Source organism: Electrophorus electricus, chromosome 22 (assembly GCF_041902795.1).
Source record: "Electrophorus electricus isolate QZ-2024a chromosome 22, ASM4190279v1, whole genome shotgun sequence".
Lineage (NCBI taxonomy): Eukaryota > Metazoa > Chordata > Actinopteri > Gymnotiformes > Gymnotidae > Electrophorus > Electrophorus electricus.
Window position 1 is genome coordinate 716,759 of NC_137518.1, and position 26,112 is coordinate 742,870.

The 26,112-nt window shown below is 42.4% G+C and overlaps 2 protein-coding genes across 10 annotated transcripts in view; both read right to left on the reverse strand.

The window, feature by feature from the left end:
• Positions 1 to 291: 291 nt before the first annotated feature.
• vamp3 (vesicle-associated membrane protein 3 (cellubrevin)) lies at positions 292 to 9,824 on the reverse strand. Its single transcript, XM_027033255.3, has 5 exons — positions 9,666 to 9,824; positions 4,189 to 4,276; positions 2,980 to 3,138; positions 1,739 to 1,790; positions 292 to 1,329 (listed from the first exon to the last, which is right to left on the reverse strand). Coding segments are annotated over exons 1-5 (318 nt in total). The 5' UTR covers positions 9,668 to 9,824; the 3' UTR covers positions 292 to 1,312.
• A 1,758-nt stretch (positions 9,825 to 11,582) lies between these two features.
• The window catches only part of camta1b (calmodulin binding transcription activator 1b), a 228,868-nt gene continuing 214,338 nt past the window's right edge, over positions 11,583 to 26,112 (reverse strand). For 4 of the 9 annotated variants that reach the window (XM_081705221.1, XM_081705226.1, XM_081705225.1 and 1 more), the window contains 9 exons: positions 25,767 to 26,097; positions 25,094 to 25,518; positions 23,833 to 23,987; positions 23,415 to 23,643; positions 22,722 to 22,793; positions 21,363 to 21,383; positions 20,982 to 21,184; positions 19,838 to 19,912; positions 11,583 to 17,982 (listed from right to left, as the gene is read on the reverse strand). In XM_081705221.1, the coding sequence (XP_081561347.1) occupies positions 17,919 to 17,982; positions 19,838 to 19,912; positions 20,982 to 21,184; positions 21,363 to 21,383; positions 22,722 to 22,793; positions 23,415 to 23,643; positions 23,833 to 23,987; positions 25,094 to 25,518; positions 25,767 to 26,097 (1,575 nt within the window). In that variant the 3' untranslated portion in view covers positions 11,583 to 17,918. Of the gene's footprint in view, positions 17,983 to 19,438; positions 19,470 to 19,837; positions 19,913 to 20,981; positions 21,185 to 21,362; positions 21,384 to 22,721; positions 22,794 to 23,414; positions 23,644 to 23,832; positions 23,988 to 24,046; positions 24,867 to 25,093; positions 25,519 to 25,766; positions 26,098 to 26,112 lie in introns of those variants that run through there. The other 5 variants (XM_081705228.1, XM_035520342.2, XM_081705223.1 and 2 more) reach the window with 4 other exon arrangements.

A 26,112-nucleotide genomic window follows, 5' to 3' on the forward strand; every position in this document is an offset into this window, starting at 1 on the left:
CACCGGTGGTTATAAACACAGCGAGCGTTCCAGGCGAGGCCTCACGTGTTTCCCCTTGTTATACAACAGAGTGGTACCGACCGCCAGGGGGCGCTGGCTCAGGTCTGTAACGAGTCAAGCTCTGGTACTGAATGAGCTCATACCGAGGGGAAAGGTGAAAATGTCCAGGGGTTACTGAAACATTTTAAACGGTGACGAACACCAACATCTTTAGTTTTGAAGTCCAACTGGCAGAAATGGTGTCAAGTTAGCAAGTCTGTTACACCCAATAACCAGTGTGAACGAGTGAGCAGTTGTTAAACCTGTTTATTAGCAAGTATGGCAAATCCAGTCGGCGTAACAGTTTAGAAGGCCACCTCAAATATCATTTAGTCTCCATGTTTACAATTTGCATACAGTCCAAAGAAAAGCCGCACAAATAGATAAACTTGTGTTGCCGCTGTGGGGAAGATGAATGGCGTCAGACATTGAGAAAACAGCATCGCGAGGCTTTAGGTCAGAAAAATCAAAGTGAAGCAACAGTTACCAGACACTGAAAAGATAATTAACCCATTTAAATGTTATTTTATCCATTATTGTGAAACATTTTTGTAGTACCCCTGCCCCCCCCACTATTTTAAGACAAGCATTTTGAAAACAAGCATGTAAGCACATGTGCTGTATAATTGGAATACACTTGTCCATTATGGCAGTGTCGATTTTAAAAGGCACCTCTGTGTCTGAACGCTACTCGTTTGTTCTAATAAGGCCTGTGGTTGGTTCTAAATTGTTCTGGCACTAGAAATTTAAGGCACCAAGTAACTAACTTCCCACTTTTATAATCACACATACACTGCCCGTTGTTTTCGGAGCCATAGTACTCTCCACGAGCAATAAGCAGTGTAAGGAGCTTTTTTCACTAGTGTGTCTGCAATGCTACAATCAACTGTTTTTGTGCATGTATCTTACTTATTCATTACATAGAGCCTTTATCCCACCAAGCATTGGACAGTTAGTCCACTGTGGTGTGTGTAAATGGTGAAAGTGGAGTGTCACTGAAAACATCTTTCAGTAAAGAATAAGGCACAGTCAAGAGGGAGAAAGGTGTCTGTCTGTCTTATACTGTCTGGGCATATTCAAATAATTATTTAAAACAAAACAAATTGAGGATATATATATATATATATATATTACAAAATATGCTTTTGTAATGCAGCAGGCTAGAACAGCTTTAGTTCAGGAAGAACATGCTCTCTCTGTCTTCATAGAATTAGTTGATCCATCACACTCCTAACCACAGTCCTCGGAGCCATCAGGACCGTGCTCCTGGGCTTTACGACCGAGACCAGACTAAAGCACAAGAGAAGACGAGGTCATGCACACGTTTACACATTTGTGTAGCACACTTGGCTCAAAGTTAAGCTTAAGCACCCCAAGCCTTTAATCAATTTATTTATTTATTAACCCTTGCACTGAAGAATCTTAATTTACTGAACAGTGAACATGGTACATGCTTATAATAATAATAATAATAATAATAATAATAATATAACCTGCAAAATAAACTATGAATCAAAATACAATACATTTGTTGCAATGACGATCATCAAATTTAATTTGTAAAAATTAATTACTATTATTAAGATGACATGATGTACTATCAGGACAGGATTAAGCGTTTTTGATCACAATGATGTACTAATCAGGACAGGGTTAAATGCAGCAGATTATTCACAGTCGTAGGTTCTTCTATACTCACTAATGATGATGACGATGATGATGATGATCACAGCGATCAGAATGGCCCACATCTGGAACAGGAAACAAGCACATTAGAAACTTCTCCAGAGGAGAAAGACAATTAGAAATATTAATGAAATATCGAGTGATCTCAATAGTCAACAGGACATGCACAAACTTGTTAATCACCATGTTATTGATAACAGAGCTCAGCACGGCAGGGGGAAAACAACCGCATTCAGGATGTTTAACTAGTCGTTTCCAAAATGATTCCAAAGGAATATAAAGGGATGAACATGTTTTTTCTTCTTAACCTTGGAAACTGTTCCTATATTTGTATTTGTAGGCAAGGATCCTTCTCTAATAAAAACAGACAAACACATAATTCCAGCTTTAAGACGGCCGCTACTGCTGTGTTTAGCTAAACGATATCCTTCTCATGAACGTTATTAACTTGGATTTTTATGGGCATGCTGTGCGGATTTCACGGATATCTACTGTACACATGCTGATGCTTTAAACTTTGGACCATTTCTATATGCTGAATGTTCTTGAATAAGAGAAGTCAGCATTTTAGATTTAGAGTATCGGTGGTGTGCCATGCATAAAGCACACGCTCATTATGCATGGTGTTCCCTGGAGTGAAAATCACAAACATCATTGGTTAGATTTTCTGTCATTTTGCTAACAGACTTTGAAGGATTAGAAAGGCCTGGCTTTGCAGCATTGCTACATATAAAGGTCACCTTTATGAACTCAGATAAAGCAGATATAGTCACGATCACCATGGTGAGAAACCTCCTGCCAGATACCTCACACACACACACACACACACACACACACACACACACACACACCTAATCTTCTGTGTGTGGTGCCTGCATATAGATACGTTGGTTCTAATTGGTTAATACAGCCAGGCTATTTCCCCTCAGATTTACTATTTTAGTGACATGAAAGTGTTCAGTGGATTAAAGTAATTAAATTTGATCAGAATTCACATCAATATTACTCAAATATGAATAATTTCAATTTATATTTCCCCCTCTTTTGTATTAATAATCCTCCAGCTGTCTACGATTTGAGGCGTTTTGATTAGGAAACACGTGTTTATACCCAGAGATATTCACATGAACGTGTCATTTAACCGGGCCAGTCCCCAGGATACAAAAGGCCATGTGTGAATACATGTTGGTGAGGTGTATGATGCCAGGAGACAGTGGCGTCCTGTCATCGTCTCTCCTCAGACACAACGTTTACCTTACAGTTCTTCCACCAGTACTTTCTCTTGAGCTTGGCCGCGTTGGTCTCAAACTGGGAGGCTCCGGCCTGAAGGGCGTCGGCCCTGTCGTCTAGCTCGGAGAGCTTCTGGTCACGCTCCAGAACCTTGTCCACGTTCACACGCATGATGTCCACCACCTGGGGCAGAAGAACACACACGCAACTTAGGGTTCACAGGGTAGTGTTTAAAGTCCCACTGTACTTTAGCATGACTGGAGGTTTAGGACGATGGTGTGATTATCAGACCTCCCTGACTGGCTGCGTTACTTCTGGAGCTGATGTGATATGAGGCACACGGCTAATTCTGAGTGTGTTTTTCCTGTTCACATGATCACACTCATTCATAGATGACAGGGGAAAAACCTGAACGTGTGACCTTGTGTGATGGCTTTCTTAGGTGAGGCCATAACCAGCCTGTGGTTTTCAGAACATTGCACTGCACTGTCACACCAAGGACTTCTGAGGGTCACAGGTCACGGTCTCACCGTGCTTGCTGTGCACTGCAGCACAGACATTAAAGCGTGACCCCCTCCTCAGTATTACATAACGAAATAGCCATGCAGACAAGACAAAACACAAGGGTTGGCACGCACCGAACCCACAGGGACCCACGGACTGCCTCGCAGAAGGGCATCGTGGGGTGCCAGCCCTTTAAGGCCCGGCAGGTGGGAGTGGCAACACTCACATGGTCCACGTTTCACTTACATAACCATGGTGACCAGCTGTTACATAAGTGGGCGCTTGTGTGAGCTCATAGGCCTGACGGGGAGGTTAAAAGGTCATGTTGGAGCGTGAGCTGCATCCGAGGGGCAGTAGAACACAGATATACAGCCCCAGGCTCTGAGGTATACCACCCTTTCACATCTCCCACAGCAGTAGCACTAGGTCATTTGGCTTAGTGTTTTTCCTATGGAGGCATCTGTTGTGTGTGCCTTTGTGAACACACACACCTAGTATTTGCAATGCCTGCTAAACAGTTCTGAATGCGCAGCTATGCGTAAAGCCACATATGTTAGATTTCAGAAATAATCCATAACACTCACACTATACTCAACCTCACCCAGGACACATCCTGAACTTCAGTCAAACTTGCAGACATTATTAATCTATCTCAAAGTCGCTTGTGTTTCTGGAGATGATCTGGCTCTGGTTTCAGGCATCATCTCTTACTCATGTCAGTGGTCTTACCTCGTCTACCTGAGCCTGTGTATGCTGGAGCCTACGGTTGCTCCCTTCCACTCCAGATGCATCTGGACCCTCTGCAACCGGGCCTGACCTGGGGGGGGAGACACGTTACCGCAGCAACACCAACAACAGAGCAAAGTAGAACCCCAGTACAAACTAAACGTCTGTGGTCCCCCGATGTACACGTCACAGTTAAGGATGTGGTTTCTATTATCTTGAAAGTGTAGGTGTGTTCTGGGATTGTGGTCGGCATTTCTGCTAAGGAATGGCCTGTGTAGGGTGTGTGATCATATGTTGATGTAATTCACAAAAAGACAGTGGTCATTCTGAAATACAAAGATACATCCTCAAATAGTACATTTTATATAGCGCATCTGTAAACGCCAAACTGATCTCTTAAGGTCAGCAAAGCTGTGGTTCACTGAGCCAAACAGTGCACATGTACATGCTACGGACACACGCACGTCACTGAACAGGGTTGAGGTTATCAGCATTGCCATCGCCTTCCCTGTAACCCTACGATGATGTGTGCAAGTTCAAAGTTCAGCAAACACTCAAGCCATAGACAGGCTTCCTATAGGAAATACAGCTAAAAGTCTACGGCCTTATTTTCATGGCTTCTGATCTTAAGTCCGCTTGGAAACATAAGAAATTAAATAAGTGGTTCTATACTGCCACCGTGTCGCTCAGCAATGGAACTGAAAGTATTCCTATGATCCGTCATGAAATCATTATAAAATACCTTTATATGAGGCCTAACACAAGCTGTCAGTTGAAGTGTCTGAACATGGGAAAGCAATGCAATGGTGAATGAAAACGGTTTTTACAGCCTACTTATGTATGCAAGCTCCGAAATACATTTTCAGTTAAGCGCTTACACATCAACCTGGTCCCATCAGCCCCAGTCTCAGATGTGTGGTAGTATGATTTATGTAGCTCAAGTCACAGGAGACAATTGGTTTAATTAGTAATAAAGGTAGCTAATAAACAGGTCTAAAGTAAAGTCCCTGAGACCTGAAGCAGTCTGTCACACAACTGATTTAGTGTCTGTGTGCTTAAGCAAGGTTAACGGATAGGGTCCAACGTCCTAGTGATCCAAGAGACCTGCATGGATTATATTGCTTGAACCGACTAGAAATAAATGCGTGGGTGAATTTATGAATATCTTGTTTTGACAAATCTTTTTTGTTAATATTTTTGAGGTGACAATGACGCTTTAGTAAAACAGTCAAAACATTTGAGAGTCCATTAGATCAGCTAATTTACAAACCAGTGTTTCTGATCTGACGGTTACAGAGTCAAGACAAAACAAAGAAAACACCAACTATACTGTATTTTTATTTATGCTCAGGAAATTCTGGCACATTCAGTCAGTAACATGCTCAGGGCACTGACACAGTGAGTGGACAGAACCGTAGCACAGCAGCACAATGAGACAGCCAAGTATGTGTGAACATCACAGCTGTGGTAGGATATTCCACAGAGCTCTGGGGGAAACCACATCTATCTGATCCAGCTGTGCCATTTCAACAAAGCATTTCCTGTCCTTCAAACATGACCCTGTTCCTGACAGTCCCACCTGAATCTCAGGCCTATGCAAGAGTGTTCATGACCTATTATGTCAAAGGTGACAAGGCAGGACAGATACCTTTCAGGGTCTATATTTAAACATACGCCATAAGGGCCCTTTATAGGAGACACTTCAGTTCTACGGTTGGACCAGAACAAGAGCGCCTGGCCCACCTATCAAAGAATCTACAAGAGAACATCTAGTGATTCAAATGCTTAGAGGTTTTGAGGTAACCAAGACCAAAGTGTAAATATGAGTGTGTGTGAGAGACCAAAAGAATCCAATAAAGCACAGAGGTCATAAGGCGTTATAAGGTATTACTGTCTTAGGGTTGTTAATGTGTATATTAAATTAATCAGCAAAAAAAGTGATTAAAATCAGTGACGTAAGACAGCATGACTGTAAAACCATCAGTAAAATCTGCACAGTTCATAGGACACATGCGGGCAGTATAAGCCTGAAGCTTAAGAAACTGACATTTGGTGGAACTGTTTCAATCACCATCTGATTCTGGCCAGTTTTCTGTTAAAAGCATAAAGCCAAGTCTATGACCTGTAATTAAATCACTGATTAAGAACTTGATCTCTGTGCTTGGCACTGAGAGCTGTGATTCACATTTAAAACCTTTTAAAAGGTATTCAGATGTGACCTTACTGCAAGGCCACTCCCTAAAACAACATCCACTCACCTCTGCCCTTCATTCCAAACGCAAGTGTGAGACACTCCAATCTGTCTACCTGTTCAGATTTATCTCCTAAAAACAGTGCTCACAAAATACCTTACACAGATTTAGTCTAGCAGCTCATTGGCTATGCAAAATTAATAAATAAAGGACTTCAGTAGATGTTGCTAAGCACTGCTTTTTAACCACTACTTCTTACTTCTGCATTCAATATTGTTCTTGAAACCCTAAACAAACGTAAAATCCAAGAGAACAGATGTGGCTACACTGCTCTTCGAATCTATATCATCTAGATTAATAAAAGCTTACATGACAGGATTGACTGAGTTTAAGAGTGGTGAAGGACTGTAGTTTTCATCGAGATTGTGCCATGCAGGACAGCAGATGGTAACCGTGTTGAATAAGGTCTGCATTGTAAGACAGTGAACCTACACTTTAAAAGACACAGTGAGGAATCCCCAGAGCCACAACACACCTAGCTGAGGATCAAATCTAAATTCACTTATAACGATGTAGTAAACACTTTGGAAGGGGTGTTGTTATTAATTGTGTGTGTTTAACATTTTTATTATTTGAAAACCTTTTTAGTGAGACACACTAAATCCTGAAGGTTAGGTGAGAAAATTTAGCATCTGGTTTGGAAAATATTATGCTCTGTCTCCCATCACAGTGAAATTACCTGCAGTCTAAATGACCACCCAAACACTGGACATCTGACTTAAAGGTGCCGTAGAATGAACCTCCATTTAAATAAACCAGCCCATCATACTAGAAGGGTAGCTCGCTGTGTGCATTACTTGGAACTTGCTAGCGAGTAGCTAACGTTACCTATATTAGCTAACGTTACATTCATCTCATAAAACACCACAAAGGAAATCACAACCATGGAGCGTTTAGGGTTACAACCACACATGTCCAAGTTTGTAGTGGAGGATATTTCAATTCTCAATTTAAACTGATTAACAGATTTGTGTCATCTCTCTCTTTAAAAGGTACTGCTGAACTGAACTGAACTGAAGAAAGAACCCCTCGGAGCTGCTATGAAACGTGTAAAGGGTTCAAACAAGCCTCATTTGTAGGCAGCTACAAGATAACGCATATCTCAACACACAGTTATGTGAAGGGTGTAGCCCAACACGGCCCAGCAGTCTAAGGTACCATGTGAGAAAGCTCATTTGGATTGACCCTCAGGATCTGGTCTTTGTGAGTAAGCAGTTGTTCTGTTCTATGACAGACCGGCTAGCACCACCAAGCACAAGCCACATATTCTCCACATTACGTTAATGCTGATTAGCACATGCCCTGGGAATCAGTTATGGAGTCTGTCTAAAATGAGTGTGTGTTGAACTGTGTTAAACATGCTACAACAGGGCTACAACGTACATGAATGGGCTCTTCCTGCCTTTCCCAGTGATACAACAGGATAATTCAGGATAATTCAGCCCTCAGTCATAGTGATATTAGACCTAATACTTCTTATCCACAAGTGCATATGGCTGGTTACTTGTTAGTGGGTTCATCCTGGCTTTGGACTAAACAGTGGTGCCAATAGTGAAGAATCTCTGCACCAAACTTGGGCTTTGGGTTTGGGAATTGAAATATATATATGTTTGGGTTTTATACACACACATTTTCTCTCTCTCTCAGAGAGAGAGAGATTCAACATTGTAGTAAAGTACACAGAATTTCCAGTGAAACAGCACATTTCAGACAGGTCCTTCATCAGCACATCTGTCCCAAACAGTGTGTTTCTCTGGAAACTCTGTGTACTTTACTACAATGCTGAATCTCTACATCTCTCACTACAGTACACTGCAGTTCGTGTCATTGTTTTGCACAGAGCTTCATTTTCGTTCATGCATATTCCAGCCACCTTGTCTTTTCTGCTCATTCCTATTTGACGTAGGATATGCTCAGCATGTTTGAGGTCAAAGTTGTTGAAGTTTTGAGAGCTCAGACTAAAATAATTCCTAATCAGGTAGTGGCCGAGCAGTCTACGACAGCCCACCTTCAGGAAGAGAGTAACGGGTTTGTTTATGGGGCATCAAGTGGGTGACGTTTACACCACACCACTGCAACCGCAACTGGACATGTGACATGGGCCAGTTTAATCAAACAATAGCTGCTTCTGCACAAAGCGAAAAAAGATAAACTGGTAGCACATAAAAATCTATTGTTTGCCTTTAATCAAATGTTTCTCTGGGGATTAATAAAACCACAGCTGGGAAATAATCACATCCTGTTTCAACTACAGGGGCACTCGCAGAGTAAGACAACAAAGTGTTTGGTGCGTCCAGTTTTTAAGCAGCCCAACTGCATGGATTTCCAGATCCTCCGTCCACTCTGAAGGTCTACTGATCATTTCAGATGATCCCAAAACCACACGCGTTAGCTGGGATAGTTCATTAAACCTACCACTGTGGAACTCACTAGCTTCTTGGTTAATGTTAAAAGAAAATTAAAAAGTGTCTTACAACGAACGTTGCTGTTAGTCGTTAAATGTCAAACTATGACAAGTCATATAAACAAACACAACATCAGGAAGTTGAAACCATGTAGGTAACTAGTGAAAAATAAACATGATACGAGCTAGCAAACGTTAAGTGTATCCACCCTCAGCTAGCTCTAGAAATCTGGAGTTAGCTGGTGAGCGTCGAGTTGGAGAGAGCTAACTAGCCAGGATAACTACTAATGAGAGCTAAAAACACACAAAACCGCAACAAAACGTCAAAGAACAGCCAGGATAACTACGAATGGGTTAACCAGCCTAATAACTACCAAAGAGCTAACACACTAAACAATAACAATAACGCACTGAACTTCAACAAAACAAAAACGAGCAGCCAGCAAGAAAAACGCCGAAATTAGCTTTCTAGTTCAAAACACAGCTGCACAGCTAGCTAAAAACTAAATACTCGCTATCCTAAACAGATAGCATTAGCTAATGTGCTTACTTGTTGCTGTAAAGGGGTAGACATAGCTAAGACAAAATAGTTTAGATTATCTTAGTTTATTTTAAGATAAAATAGGATAAGAAGCTAAGATAAGCTAAGATACACCAAGCTAAAATAAACTAAGCTAAACTAAGCTAAGCAAAGATAAGATGCTATCGATACGGCCTCGGGAAGTTTGGGCGTTGTTTTGGTAGCAAGTAAGACACGTTTAAAAATGTTCAATTAGTTGCTTAGAAAGACGTGTGTCCAAAAGAGTTTCTTGGAAAAGACTTACATGATTCTTCGACTGGTGTTCTTTAAGTAGACACCCAGACTCGGCACCAGCTTAGTAGTGATGTAGCGGGAGTTAGCAGCGTTAGCAGGGTTAATCTAGTCGGGGCTCAGAGGTCCGATTAAAGGGCCAGCAGGAGTTAACCCAGTCAGGATCCAGAAGCCTTCTGCCACTCTACGATCAGGTCTTGGCTTATCTTTCTCTCGTAAAACCATGGTTTCAGTCATCTTTAGTGATGATTTTAGGGGATTTTACTGAACAACGCAGTAGACCTCTTTGTAGCGAAATATTCAGCATGGAATAAATATATATTTCATTATAAGCAATTTATATATATAAGAATTAAATATATATTAATATATTAATTATATGATGAATCTATCTATCTATCTATCTATCTATCTATCTATCTATCTATCTATCTATCTATCTATCGCTCTCTCTTTCTCTCTCTCTATATATATAGATAGATAGATAGATAGATAGATTCATCATATAATTAATATATTAATATATATTTAATTCTTATATATATAAATTGCTTATAATGAAATATATATTTATTCCATGCTGAATATTTCGCTACAAAGAGGTCTACTGCGTTGTTCAGTAAAATCCCCTAATATATATATATATATATATATATATATATATATATATATATATATATATATATATATATATATATATATATATATATATATATTAGAATTAAATATATATTAATATATTAATTATATGATGAATCTAATCTATCTCTCTCTCTCTCTCTCTCTCTCTCTCTCTCTCTCTCTATATATATATATATATATATATATATAGAGAGAGAGAGAGAGAGAGAGAGAGAGATAGTGAGAGTACACAAAGTACACAGAGTTTCCAGAGAAATAGAATGTTTTGGACAGAGGTCCTTCATCAGCTGTGCAAGCAAAGTGCTTCTATATATATAGACAGAAGGAGAGTTGAGTGGCTGCATTGTGCATGAACGAAAAAGCATGTATCTAATATGTGTGTGTGTGTATATATATATATATATATATATATATATATATATATATATATATATATATATATATATATATATATTCTCCCTAGTTTTGCATTGCTCTCCATCTCTCTTGAGATATATATATATATATATATATATATATATATATATATATATATATATATATATATATATATATAATCCAATTTTTAGAGGGCCAAGGATTGGCTATTGTAGCTACTGAATCAGTAGGAACACTGATGGTGATGGATAATAATCACAACTTCTTCTTTTGAACATTATGTAAATCTTTAAAAATGTTCAAGTGTGAAAGCATGTCTAGTTTTTAGAGATGAAAATAATCTAAAGTATCTGGGTCTCATGCCGCGTTCATAGCCTTCAACTGTGGCCCTACCACTCTACATACGCTACTGTGGTGAGATCCATCATTATGCTAGGGCTTTTCTGCATTGGCTAATGGATATGATTCAGACTTTCAGCTATTTTGTGAAAGAGCAGAAAAGGAACCCAGATGCCTCTAGTGAATCTCATTTTACTGCTGAGATTCATAATGAAAGTCCTTGACCATGAAGTGTGCAGTCCTGGACCAAGGCTCCACACCGGCCTCTACGTGTACTGGTCTCGTGCTAATTACCAACACACTCACTGAACTGGAACGCATGTACACCAGATGTGTTCAGAAGCTGTACTCTGAATGGACTAATTTGAATGCAAATAAGAATGGACATAAAGTGTGTTTGAAACATGCTCATCTGAAAGCGATGTGTTTCGATTTGACATCAGAAGTTTGCTTGGGTTGAAAGTAATTTTAAAAATTAGCTTTAGTGTTATTTGAGAGTTGATACTACTAGAGTAACAGGAATAAAACCATTTAAATATTAATGTGTAAATGTGCAAATAATGTGCAAAGATTTAATTTTTAGATTTTATTTTACAGCAGAAATTATATAAAGCATTCAGAAAACATTTTCCATATTTTAAGGGCAATTCAAAATGTTTTGCATGGCTTCAGCAGCTTAGTATGCTCTTTTAAACATATCCAACAATTCAGTGATGCACTTTCATGCACAATTACAGAAAAATAAATCTCACAAGAAAGACGGGGGGGTCAGAGAGAGAGAGAGAGAGAGAGAGAGAGAGAGAGAGAGAGAGAGAGAGAGAGAATGTGAGGAAAACTCAATGGAAGAAGAAAACAGCAGGGATACAAAGCAGGGGGGAGGAGGATGGGAGAGGCGGAGTAAGACAGGAGGAGGGAGGCCTAATACTAGTTTTACATGCAGAGTGCTGACAGCCCTGAAAGATGGGCGTATATTTCCTTTTTTTTTTCTTTTTTTCTTATCGTCACTTGAAACTGCTGAAAACGTGCATTAGGGTCGGGAAATATGGAGTCAATGTCCATAGATCACTGAATGTCTGCCTTCTGTACCGCTAATTGCATAAGAAGAAGTGAACTAAGTACATCTTTCATTTTTTAAACTTTCCCCACATTCTTTTGATCTACAGTTAAAAAGAAACTGAAACTGTTTATTGCTCTGGATTTGTGAGAAGAAGGATTATAAATTCATATTAAGGATTATAAGTTCATGTTAAGCCTAAACTGTGTTTTGTATATTCCAGCAGGGTGGGTAACAGGACAAAAATATCACTGTAACATCTTCCTGTTACAGCACATCAACAGTTTGTGTTTGTTCTCTTGGCCAAAAGTGAAACCTGTTTTATGTTTCTGGTTGTTCATTCGTCTTTGTCTGAGCTGCTTAAGAACTCTGTGATATCAGATTAGCTCAGCACCAAAACAAGATTACTAGTTTAGTGATGATTTTGGTAAAACAGCACACACACCATGATTACCATGGAAAAATGACTCAGTTTGGATGTTGAGTTTAAAACTGAATGAAATAAATGTTTCTCTTGTCTCTTACAGAAGAATGAAATGGACAATCAAGTATAACATTAATGTCGACTGAATTAGCCTGTGTTAGAGTATGACGGAATATTCCGAGTTTTGTTTAGCGTATTTAACAATGAGGTATTCTTTTCATGCATTTCCAAACGGAAATGGTAAGAGGTTGAAGCTTTAGCACTGATCCCTGGTCAGTTTGGTGACAAGGAGAAGATGTGAACCGGCACACAACACCTACCCTGCTTCCCCATGCTCTAGTTCATATCTCTGAAAGCAGTGCTCGGTAACGAAATGAACATCACTGTGTTGGAAAACTGGAAGTCCGTCACCACATTGGTTTCTCCTCTTGACTCTGAGCTAGACCCAAAGCACTAAGCAATGATTCAGTCTCCACGCTAGTCTCCAGAGGGTCACCTCTCCCTCCTGCGTTTGGCACCCTGAGTAAAATTACAAAAGGGAGGCAGACTGTTTCCTAAGCTGAAAGACCCACACAAAGTCCGTCATTTGAAACACAGCAGATAGGGTGAGGCAGACACTGATAACTGACTGAGATGATTACTGACTGCATCTCACTGTTTGGACGTAAGGATTGGTGTGTTTGATGAAACTCAGCAATGACTTCCTGAAGTTTAACTTGCATCTTCAATGTTGGAAGAACATAATTTGACTACAAGGAACAGCAAAGTCAAGAAATGCTTCCGATCACATTACTGTTTGGAGGAGGTGAAAGGATCCTACTACAACCCAGCTCCTGCTGCTCCTACCAGACGTTAACAAAGAAGAAGAAACTGCTCTGTGATATAAAACTAGCATTTCTGTTTTAGCATGAAGGAACACGTCCTATTCTACTGTCCTAGCTGACATCTGACATGAAAACAACATGCTAAGGGGAATATTATTTTACCCAAAATCTGATTCTCATGCAAATACCTCATACACTTACACATCTCTCTAACTCCATGTTAGCTGGCACTGGTTATGTGTCTGAGAAACAGATGGGTTAAACTTGCCTTCCATTTAGGGAAGGGTTAAGGTTGAAGGAGGAGGACAGACCTGCGCCACAGTGGAATATTCTAACTATAGTTCAAACAACCAAACGAGTGTTGAGTCTTGCATATTCACACGTTTAAGGAAACAGAACCCCAAAAGATAAAAGCCAAACAACAAACTGAAAATGAGGAATCAGTCAACACTGAGCTTCTGTATGCAACACACTCCTGAAATCGCTTCCTCGGAACACGATGTTTTAGGCACTTTCTACAATACTGATATCAAATCTCTGCTATAATAACAATGAAAAGGTCAAATAAGCAGAAAACAGAAATACTGTGTAGAGAATGAAACAGGAGAATAAACCTGAAGTAGAAATAAGCCATAAAACTGCAAATGAGCACCATTCAGACAGAACGTAGCTGCTGGTGTTGTGTAAAAATGACCCTTCTCGTATCTGAGTACTTAGATCGTACATTTATCCTAAGAGTCTTCTTGTCCAACCTGTCAAAAATCCACATTGCTTAACCGGAGCCCTTGCAAGAAACTTCAGTGCCAATACAACATAAACCACCAAATAATTAATAACTCACCATGATGTCATGACTGGGAAACACGGGGTCTGTTCCTACAAAACTGAAAGACCTTCAGGCTGAGAAAAAAATTATTTGTAACTAGATGTTTAAGAGAAGGACAGAATAGATGGTCTTGATCAGCTGTAGCTCAGTAGTGCAGGAACACTGCAGGCCTCTCAGTAAGGTGAATGTATTAGCGTTAGCACTGAGCCACGTTAACCACTGATCTAGTCTCACGCTGTAAGATGCTCGTGTGAAGTGGTCTGGGAGCGTGCGATTCGTCCAAAGATTGTGGCCTACTGCAGGTCAAGTTCCCAACGCAGTTCATCTGATTTAGGAGCCTGGATAAGCAAACCGGCTGAGGCGGAGTGTGAAGAATATTTCAAGATCCGTAAATAGTATAACGTAACACAGGATTGTCTTTGTATGTAATGCTTTTTTCTTGTTTCTCTGTCTGAAAAGGTAGATATGAAAACTCTAGTTTTTGGTGACCTTAACAAAACTGAGTAACCCATCCAGCAGAAACAAGTTTTCATCTCGCCTTCACTGTGCTGAACACTGGTAGTTTTGGTAGGCTGACCTGGAAACACCTCTCCCACACGTGTACTCTCATAAACACTTCTCCCACACGTGTACTCTCATAAACACCTCTCCCACACGTGTACTCTCATGAACACCTCTCCCACACGTGTACTCTCATGAACACCTCTCCCACACGTGTACTCTCATAAACACCTCTCCCACACGTGTACTCTCATAAACACCTCTCCCACACGTGTACTCTCATAAACACCACTCTCACACGTGTACTCTCATAAACACCTCTCCCACACGTGTACTCTCAAACACCTCTCCCACACGTGTACTCTCATAAACACCACTCACACGTGTACTCTCATGAACACCTCTCCCACACGTATACTCTCATGAACACCTCTCCCACACGTGTACTCTCATAAACACCTCTCCCACACGTGTACTCTCATAAACACCTCTCCCACACGTGTACTCTCATAAACATCTCTCCCACACGTGTACTCTCATGAACACCTCTCCCACACGTGTACTCTCATAACCACCTCTCCCACACGTGTACTCTAATAAACCTCTCCCACACGTGTACTCTCATGAACACCACTCACACGTGTACTCTCATAAACACCTCTCCCACACGTGTACTCTCATAAACACCTCTCCCACACGTGTACTCTAATAAACACCTCTCCCACACGTGTACTCTCATGAACACCACTCTCACACGTGTACTCTCATAAACACCTCTCCCACACGTGTACTCTCATAAACACCTCTCCCACACGTGTACTCTCATAAACACCTCTCACACGTGTACTCTCATAAACACCTCTGCCACACGTGTACTCTCATAAACACCACTCTCACACGTGTACTCTCATAAACACCACTCCCACGTGTACTCTCATAAACACCTCTCCCACACGTGTACTCTCATAAACACCACTCTCACACGTGTACTCTCATAAACACCACTCCCACACGTGTACTCTCATAAACACCTCTCCCACACGTGTACTCTCATAAACACCACTCTCACACGTGTACTCTCATAAACACCACTCTCACATGTGTACTTTCCAATGTGGGGGGAGATTCCAGGTTCTGCCATCTTCAAATCTTCTCCTACAAACTGATGGGACGTTAGTATATCCATCAAACCTTTTCAACCCTAACCCTCATCTTTCATTCACGGTATGAAACATTATTTTAGGGACAGTTTCAGTTGACCTCTGTCCAGGTGTATGTCTGTCCTTGTGTTGACCCTAAGGTGATGGCCCTCCTTCTCTGTGCACAGTGGACTCCTCTACCAGGTGACCTTGCAGGTGATGTAATTCAGGTAATGTTCTACTTCTTTTACACTGCGATCATCTGTTCCTTTAAAGGTAATCTCGGAATTTCCCATTTAGTGATGTAATCCAGGTAACTCGGCACCATTGGCAAAACAGAATTAAATTCTTAATGAACTCTTGGTAGCCTGCAAAGAGAATGTAAATCTCATATAAAGAGGTTGTACTTGATAGGGTTTCTGGGTCTCCCCAACTCTGTATGTTTCAACATGATTTAGCAACCTAGTCATGCTATAGTAAATGTCCTTTTTAAGAACGTCCCAAATAAAAGTCTCTTTTAGTGAAACTGTGTGAATCCATGTGTGTACAGACCATAGCCACTACATTGTTTTCTATTATGTTCTGTGTCATTGTCTTTAAAGTTTCATGCACATGGTTCCTGCTTTCACCAGGTATTTACATTATTTACAAACAGTACATCCATACATCTTGGGCATTCAGACAAAACTATACAATATATTTGTTTTTGTTTTTTTTGTCTCTTATCATGTTATTATCCCTTTTTATGAATAAAATAATATATATTCTTAAATACAATCCTCTTCAGATTAAGGGTTCTGGCTCTCTGTGACCTTCCCACATTATCATTATGTACAAAGGACCACGCAATAGTCAAAAATATGGATTCACTTGGAGTTTGTGTATAGGGAGCCTTCTGAAACATCTCTGCGAAGTCAAGGCAATGCTGAGGGAATCTGGAGAACTCCAAATGAACCTACCGCCACAGTGAGGAGCACTGAAAAAGTGCACAAAACAACCAACAAACGTGGGAAAACTTAGCAAAAATATTGTTTCTGTGGCACAACGGGTAGCATATATGAGTTTAAGACAACTATTAAAAAAAAATCAGAAAGTCAATAAAAAATATAAATCAAAATGTAGGAGGGTTCTAAATGATCACCTGCATAATTACAGGACAGGAGGAAGGGTGAGAGCTAATGTGAGCATGGACAACTACGTCACAATAGACTCAACGCCAAGAAAGAGCATCGAATGAAAACATGCAGGAGCTCAAACACATGCACTGTTTCCAGAGTAGATTCAGCAAACACAGGACTCACGAAGGCAGGCCAGCAAAAGGGCACATTAAGAAAGGGACTCACTTAGAAAGTGGAAAGAGTGCACACCAAACAGACCCCCTACAGGGATTCCAGTCTGTTCCAAACCACCACACACCCCTCTCTCCAAAAACACACAAAGTAAGACACTGATATTTAAAACCATAATCTTTGACTAGACCCCGTCTACGTCTGCAGCCCTCTGCAGGGTGGAAGGATGATACACTGAGCTGACTGAAAACTCTGCATGCACGTGGTCAGTGAGATGACGTCTTTTTTTTGGGGGGGGGGTTTGGTTTTGTCAGTTTTTGTGGGCTTTTTTTTTTTTTGTTCATTTTTTTTTTGTTCAAACTGATTGTTTGTCTTTCTTTGAAAATATAAAAATGTAATCATCTTGAGCAAGGTCCAGTGTGATGAAGTTAATGCAATGGTCATGTAGTCCTCTCTGTTAGGGGAAAAACAGCCTCCATTCATCTCCATGGCGATCAGTCTTCAACATTTTTTCTCAATAACAAAAACAACAATCCCCCCCCCCAACAATCTATGAAGAGTGCAAAAATGGCATGAAGATATTTCCCCGATATCATCTTCATTTAAGCACAATTTCCCATGTCCCTCAGTGGAGAGGAAAAATAACACAAGAGTGGCAGTAGCAGTATCGACAGGATGGACTGATCTACCGTCAGAAACGCGAGCACAGTATGTCCTACTGTCTTCTGGCCTCCATCTTTCAGTTGAAGAGTCTTGTAGCCTTTTTGTAAATAGTTCGTCTGTGGTAAAAACAAGAAGGGGAAGGAGAGAGTCTGGAAGGGGCGTTACACGGGGGCGTTACACGGGGGCGTTACACGGGGGAGCTGCTCGCGTGCCAGCGCTCATGTTCCTTGGCCTTTCTCAATTCTTTCACCCTAAAAAACAAAACAACAAAAGACATCAGAGGTTAGAGTGCATTTCACAGGGCCCACATACACGCACACACACTTTTCCATGGGGAGACTTTTCAGTAGGAGACACATCTGTCTCATCTTTCCGTCTAAACCGCGTGAGGAGTCAAACACAGAATCCAAGAACTGGCTTGTTGTTCGTCTAAGGGTGGAAATAACCTGACAGACTGCAGCGTTGCGTTGGTCCAGTCTTAAGGGCTTCTCATTCTAGACAGTGTCATGCTGTTCCTGTACTAAGACTAAGGAGCTCATGGGATCATGGGAATACTAAATCAGGTGTTAGCAGAGACACATCGTGCACTGCCCACGGCCCCCCAGGACGAGACCCACGAAACACTGATTTTGAGGAATTCAGTATTTGGAGATGAAAATCTTACTACCAACACCCTCCTGGTTCTTTATTGAAAAACAAATTCCATCACTACAGTCCACGGCCAAGACATCTTAACAACACACCACATGCAAAACCTTTTAAAATAACGGGAGAAAAGAATTAATTGAAAACGTTATTTTAAAATGACTCAGTAGTTAAATGTTTCCCTGCTAGTGTTAGTAACTTACATAAAGGCAGATTCTGTACATGCACAACACATGTTGGTTACACACAATAAATTAAAGATATGTACGATACATTAGATCTGATAGCCCAAAATGTTATCCAGTGTAAGAGTAATGTCATCTCTGTATTTCTGCAAATGTACTGTAGAATGTTGTATCCAAACACAAATATGTATCCAAAATCACAAATATAATCACAAATATAATCACAAATATTGCCTAAATGGGTAGTACGCACCTAGACCCCCCCCCCCCCCCCCAAGGAAAATGGAATATATACAACAGGCAGCAAAGCATTCCAGATATTACCACTTCCTTAAGGGAAGTGACATCATTAAAGCATGCCTTAAGGGAAGTGACATCATTAAAGCATGCCCTTATATAGTCAAGGCCTCCAGTGGCCATCATGCAATGCCATCCGCACTACTCAGCAGTCCACTGGGTCCTAATGCCCTCAAAGCATCCTCGTAAGAGAGATGGAGGAAACATTTAGGAGAATGTGCAAATCCAGAGAGCGTGATTGGTTAGTGTTGCCACCAACGAGTTAGCTAGACCTCTCTTTCCCTCTCTCTCATTCAGAGGCTCCACCCACTCAGGTTCCAGTTGGCCAATCATGCAAGCAGGCATAAAGCGACAGAAACAGGAAGATGGAGAGAGAAAAGACAGCGAAAGAGAAAGACAGAAGCCAAGTGGCACAGGAAGGGCACCACTGACTGAAGGGAGAGGGAATCTGAAAGTAGGCAGGTTTAGAAAAGTGAGAGCATGATCAAAGAAGAGAGGGATGTCGAGGGGAGAGGTAGAGGGGGTGTGATAAAGCAGCAAGTCCGAGGGGTGCAGACTGAGTTGCTGAGGCTCCACTCACCCGTTTGTACAGTCTATGGTCCACCAAGGGGCTTTTGGCAAACAGCAAAACAACACCAGACAGCTGTTAGCACACACACGCTTCAGGACGGCTCGGGGAGGGAGCCCGACACGACACGCGGTACATCTGAGCGCCAGTGTACCCTTAAAACCTGACAGTACGCGCTGCTCGTGGTATTAGTGAAAGGAGTGAGATATTAGCGAAATTATGAACACCTCTATAATTACCTTTAAAGTCTGCTAAACACCTTCAAAATGTAGTAGAATTTTTGGTAAGGTTTTAAGCCATAAACAAATCTTGGTGGGATGCCAGTTTACTTAGTTTTCAGATGTAGCTGTGAAGTGAGTTACTATATGGGTTCTGTGTGTCTCTGTGGGCGGGGCCCAACCTTCCGCTTACCTATGGCGACATCGCAGCAGGAATCGCAGTATTTTCCGTGCGGCCTGGTCCTGACGCTTGGTCAGTAGACCACTTCTGGGTGGGCAACAAATGGAAAAGGTAGGGCATTAAACATCCAGTTGCATGTATCCATAAGCAGAGAGTATGAATACCATGAAACATCACCAAGCACAGGGGTCCCCTGGGTCCTACAGCCAGTCACTTTAGTTCCAACGCTCATTAACACACCCACTAGAACACTTCACTGCGCACGGCTCCACTTTGCACATTTTGCAAGTAATAAAATAAAAAGTAATAAAAACCCATCAAAAACAAGTTTGTGCTCAGCAGCCAGCAGTGTTCCATCAGACCTTCCAGCAATAAAAAGGCTTTATGTAACAACGCCATTACCTGCCAAAAATGACGTCACATAAATTTTGCTTTATCGAATAAAAATATGTTTGACACATTTCCATCAAACATTTCAAGTGTAACATAAATTGTACATGTTTTTTGTTTCTCTGACATTTACACACCCTACTGAGGGAAAACCACGCAGGTAATAGCGCACGGAGAACTAGATAACACTCAAAGGCACGAACGTACTGGCCAGTTCCTGCGTTACATTCTGGGTATTCTCCATTTTTAATAACAGGACAGTGAGGCAGATATGAGCCCTTACCTTACATACCTCTTAATAGTCTTACAGCTGGATTCTGATTTATATGGTCATATTTATTTGTATTTATATTTGTATTGTACGGATCCATGTTCACTTTATTTATATTTCTATATGAAACTCTCAAATTCTTCTTTCTGCATGTTATAAAAACACACCATCAATGCTTGTAATGTTATTTTTTCAATGTGAAAAAGGTTTTGCCGACATTTGTAAAATATTACAGTTAATGCTATTTTCTCCCCTTAGAGACAAAAGTGTTTTTGTGCAACATTGCTCAGATGGAAGCGTAGCTACATCATATGTTGAGATTTGGGCCACTGTGAATGAGATGTGTTTCCTGTGGAGTGTGTGAGGCTCCTACAGAGTGTGTGCGGTTTCTGCAAAGTGTGTGAGGCTCCTACAGAGTGTGTGCGGCTCCTGTGAAGTGTGTGAGGCTCCTGTGGAGTGTGTGAGGCTCCTCCGGCATGTGTGCGGTGCTCCTACCTGAGTTTGTGCTGCACCAGGACCGCCGCGGCTGCGGCGTGTGTGTGCGCGGCAGGGCGACCCAGCTCCCTGTAGCTGCGGTAGTATTGCTGGATCAGCACGGCTGCGCGGCGACTCTGCTGGAACTTCTTCTGCTCGTGGTAGCTGCGGAATTTACTCTGGATCAGGATGGCGGCCTGCGTCATCTTCTTATAAAGTGCATACTAGCAAAGACAGAAGACGCAACTGAGCACCAAAGACCTCTGCAAGCATGACTAACACACGTCCTGTACAACTAACAGCACACACTCTGCGTGTAATATTCTATTATATCTCTTATGGTGTGGAAAAAATGTACATGATATAAAAGACTTAATTACTTAATAAAAATGGTCATATTACCTTCAAGGCGATCCAGGTCAGCTTGTGAGGGAAAGAAAATGGACAAGAAAGTGTGTACAACACAACTACTGGACAGACCAAAGGGCTAATCAGACTGAAGGGCTAACCAGACTGAAGGGCTAATCAGACCGAAGGGCTAATCAGACCGAAGGGTTAATCAGACTAATGGGCTAATCAGACTGAAGGGCTAATCAGACCGAAGGGCTATTCAGACCGAAGGGTTAATCAGACTAACGGGCTAATCAGACTGAAGGGATAATCAGACCAAAGGGCTAATCAGACTGACGGGTTAATCAGACCGAAGGGATAATCAGACTAACGGGCTAATCAGACTGAAGGGCTAATCAGACCGAAGGGTTAATCAGACTGAAGGGTTAATCAGACCGAAGGGATAATCAGACTGGAGGGTTAATCAGACTAACGGGCTAATCAGACTGAAGGGTCAATCATACTAATGGGATAATCAGACTGAAGGATTAATCAGACTAACAGGCTAATCAGACTAACAGGCTAATCAGACTGAAGGGCTAATCAGACTGAAGGGCTAATCAGACTGAAGGGTCAATCAGACTAATGGGCTAATCAGACTGAAGGGCTAATCAGACTGAAGGGTTAATCAGACTAACAGGCTAATCAGACTAAAGGGCTAATCAGACTGAAGGGTTAATCAGACTGAAGGGTTAATCAGACTGAAGGGCTAATCAGACTGAAGAGTTAATCAGACTAATGGGCTAATCAGCCTAAAGGGTTAATTAGACTAACGGGCTAATCAGACTGAAGGGTTAATCAGACTAACGGGCTAATCAGACTGAAGGGTTAATCAGACTGAAGGATTAATCAGACTAACAGGCTAATCAGACTGAAGGGTTAATCAGACTAACGGGCTAATCAGACTGAAGGGCTAATCAGACTAACGGGCTAATCAGACTGAAGAGCTAATCAGACTGAAGGGTTAATCAGACTAACGGGCTAATCAGACTGAAGGGTCAATCAGACTAATGGGCTAATCAGACTGAAGGGCTAATCAGACTGAAGGGTTAATCAGACTAACGGGCTAATCAGACTAAAGGGCTAATCAGACTGAAGGGTTAATCAGACTGAAGGGCTAATCAGACTAATGGGCTAATCAGCCTAAAGGGTTAATTAGACTAACAGGTTAATCAGGCTAAAGGGTTCATCAGACTAACGGGCTAATCAGACTGAAGGGTTAATCAGACTAACGGGCTAATCAGACTGAAGGGTTAATCAGACTAACGGGCTAATCAGACTGAAGGGTTAATCAGACTAATGGGCTAATCAGACCGAAGGGTTAATCAGACCGAAGGGTTAATCAGAAGTTCTGAGGTTACAAACTTTTACCTGTTTGTATTTCTTATAACAGCGCTGGATAACAGCAGCTGCCAACTCCTGCTGTTCTCTCAGTGGACGCCCCTGGAGGAGGTAGAGAAGGGGGGATGGGGTGGAGAAAAGAGGACAGGCAAGGAGAAGAAGAGAGGAGAACAGGAGAGGAGGAGAGAGGAGAGCAGAGGAGAGAGAGGTTAGTATTCACAGGGAGGTGGCACGTGCTTGACCACGGAGATGGCATTTGTTTTGTAGCTGGCCACGAAGTCCGCTCAGATTGGCTGAGTTCCTGAAACTCAGGGAGAGATCCAGACCAAGGTGACTGCCTGGAGACGACACACGCACGTGGGGAAGGTTATTCCTTACAAGCTGGCAAGCAGTGCATCACTGGGGATGTGTGTTTGAATAACCCGTGTGTTCCAGAGTTGGCGATGGGCTCATCACCGACACATACACACAGAGCAGTGCAGTCATTCTGCAACACAGGCCATGCTGAGCTCAAGCAAATGTCACATGCTTTACCCCGACAGCACCCGACCAGTTACCACGGAAACCCAGAACCCGAGCCACGTGGTTTAGGTCTTTACCTCATCACACCAAACAACACAACACAACCTTTGTATCCGGGCAACAATAAACATTGCAAATAACACCATAAAGACACCACGGCAGCCCGAGAGCAGTCCGGACCTGGCCGGACCCCCGCCCTACCTTAGACTTGCGGAAGGTACTCTGGACCTGCCGGGCCGCCTCGTACAGCTCTCTCTGCTCGTGGTCGGACAGTGCCAGCCGGGCCAGGTCCTGCTCCTCTTTGCTGTGGGAGGCGTTGAGAAAAGCGCTCCAGTCGGCCGGAGAAGGAAGGGTGAGTCTTCCGAGAGGGCCGTCCGACTCGGGCTGCGCCACGCCGGCAGGGGGCGCCAGGGGCTCACTGTGCAGGAACCTGGAGAAACACAACCGTGTTGGAATTAACCGCCGTATGTTCGCCGTATCACGACAGATTTTCCACATGTAGCGTCAAGCTAAACCAAACTGAACCATCATTAATGTGTCACAGTGTGCTTACAGAAAAAATAATAATAAAAAATAAAAAAGAGACAATGAAATCAATCATTTCCAGCACTCCAAGTACCTTTCTGCGTCTCCGAGGTAAGTAGCCAGCCAGCTCATGGTGTTGTTCACCCCAACGCTGTCCAGGGTTACAGCCTCTGCAGATACAAAGTTCTCACTCTTGATGTGATCTGGAGTGGCCTCGATGATGTGCTCGGCCAGGGTCATGATGTTGGTCTGAAAGAAGCAGGAACACACTGGGTACTCGAGGACTTGCTCCTACATCAGGGCAAAGCCTGCACTCTGAGTCTGTCCCCAAACCCCAGAAATAAGACCGATCCATAATACATAACTTTGTACCTTTTATTTTTGGTGTGCGAAGGTAATTTTTTGCTGACTGTAATACAATAAAAATAGTTTTGCTGACTGTAGACTTGGAGTCACACAGGGGAGGGGGCTGTATTCTGAGTACTTATTCTGGTGGTTAACATGCTAACCTTGACACACTGGTAGGAACCGAATGTTAGTTAGGATTGCACAATGTCTACCTAACCACATATGTGACATTTATTATGTAAAAATCTATTAAACCACTGTTTGAAATCCTCTGTTTAAAATATAATGGTTAATAAAGTACTTCTTTTTGCTCATGTGGAAAAATCCATCATCTATTATGGAGATATACATATTCCAATACATATACATAAATACATATACATATACATATATATACATATACATATACATACATACATATACATATACATATACTGGAGATATACAAACAACAATATAAAGCATTATTGTAAACTTTCTTTTAAAAGTACATGACTGAATTAGGGCAGGTCTATAAAAACATATTTTAGTCTTTTAATGAAAAAAGGGTTGTTCAAGATCAAGATGAAACTAAAATAACTGTGGAAATGACTGATAAAGGTTTGTTGTTGGCAGGAGTCCTTAAAAATACATATTCATTAGGCTGAAGTTGATGTCTGGGTAAGTACTAAGTACATTAAACAGAGATGGTGGGATTATAGCAGTCAGGGAATGGACCACTGTTTCTGGGGAGGGGGGTGATGACATCATCTATCAGTCCAGTCCTCATGTTAGTGACATCTGTGTGCGTAAGTCAGATTGGTTAAGGATGTAGGACACGCTGTACGAGCTTGTGCGGATCAAGGCGCTCAGAAAAACCTCCACCGTCTCTCCCACACTAACAGGCACTTAATCCTGCTCTGTAGCTAAGAGGTCACAGTGGAATTAGTGTTTTAAATAACAGATGGAGCCTGACGTGTGTGGGCTGGAGGTGCCCACGGGTGGGCGGGCGGACCTTTTGGCCTTACCTGCAGGTCTCCAGGGTTGTCCATGCCCTCCTGGCTGGCCAGAAGCTCAGAGACGGTCCCTGCTCCACCCGCTTCCCTCAACCTCAGCCTGCAGGCCAGCCTCTCTTTAGCGAACCCTGTGACCGGCCCTCTGCGCCCCGCAGCCTGTCCCAGGGCCTGTCTCGCGCCCCAGCGCACGGCTCCACAGGCTGAGGCCAGCTTGGCATGAGACGGCTCCGCCCTGCCCGCCTCCTGGTCCACGCCGCCCTCCAGGGGCCGTTTAGGAGAGCACGCTGGCGTGTGGAGAACTTGCTCGTCTGAGGTGAACTTGCCCTGCCGTGGGTGGAGGCTCTGGGGGTTTGGCTTGTGTTTCTTCGTTAATGGAGCGTCCCCTTGGCTATCGTTGGGGTAGAAACCGGAAGGTTCAGATCTGGGTCTCCTCAAATCTGTAGGGATACAAACCAACAGACATATTTCAGGGAAAAGGACACACACACACACACACACACGTATCTGAGAAACACAGCTACTGCAGTTGTGGCTGTATGAAGTTTAGTGCCCTTGCGTTCACACGCTGGAGGAGATTCCTCACTAGCACATCCTGAAACCTAATTAGCACACAGGTGAAGTACACGGGTTAAGCACATGGGTGGAGCACACCGGTGAAGCACACGAGTGAAGTGCCACTGTTGACCTGGATTTGCGCTGGAGGCAGAGGCTGCCATGCTGCTCCCTCTCAGGCCGACTGGGGCAGACTCACTGCTCCAGACGTCCATCCATCCCTCTGTTGTGGAGCTTTCAGCAGATTGGGGGAACGGCATGTTGGGAGTTGTAGTCCCGGCAGGCTGCTGCTGCTGTTCCTCCCTCTGAAGATTCTCCAGACACTCTGCCAGCTTCGTGTGGCCACGGGATCGTGCTGTTGCCAGCGGTAACCGGCCCAGAGAGTCGGGGATAGCCAGGGCGCGTCGATCCCACTTATAGAGAGCCACGGCAGCCTCTGTGTGCCCCAAAGCGCAGGCCCACATCTGAGGGAAACGTGG

Excerpts from the sequence above, each read along its gene's own strand:
- vamp3 (XM_027033255.3), bottom strand. Across the intron at positions 3,139-4,188 it reads CACAGGCTCAGGTAGACGAG|GTGGTGGACATCATGCGTGT; the intron begins GTAAGACCACTG and ends CTTCTGCCCCAG. Across the intron at positions 1,791-2,979 it reads ACTGGTGGAAGAACTGTAAG|ATGTGGGCCATTCTGATCGC; the intron begins GTAAACGTTGTG and ends TTCCTGTTCCAG.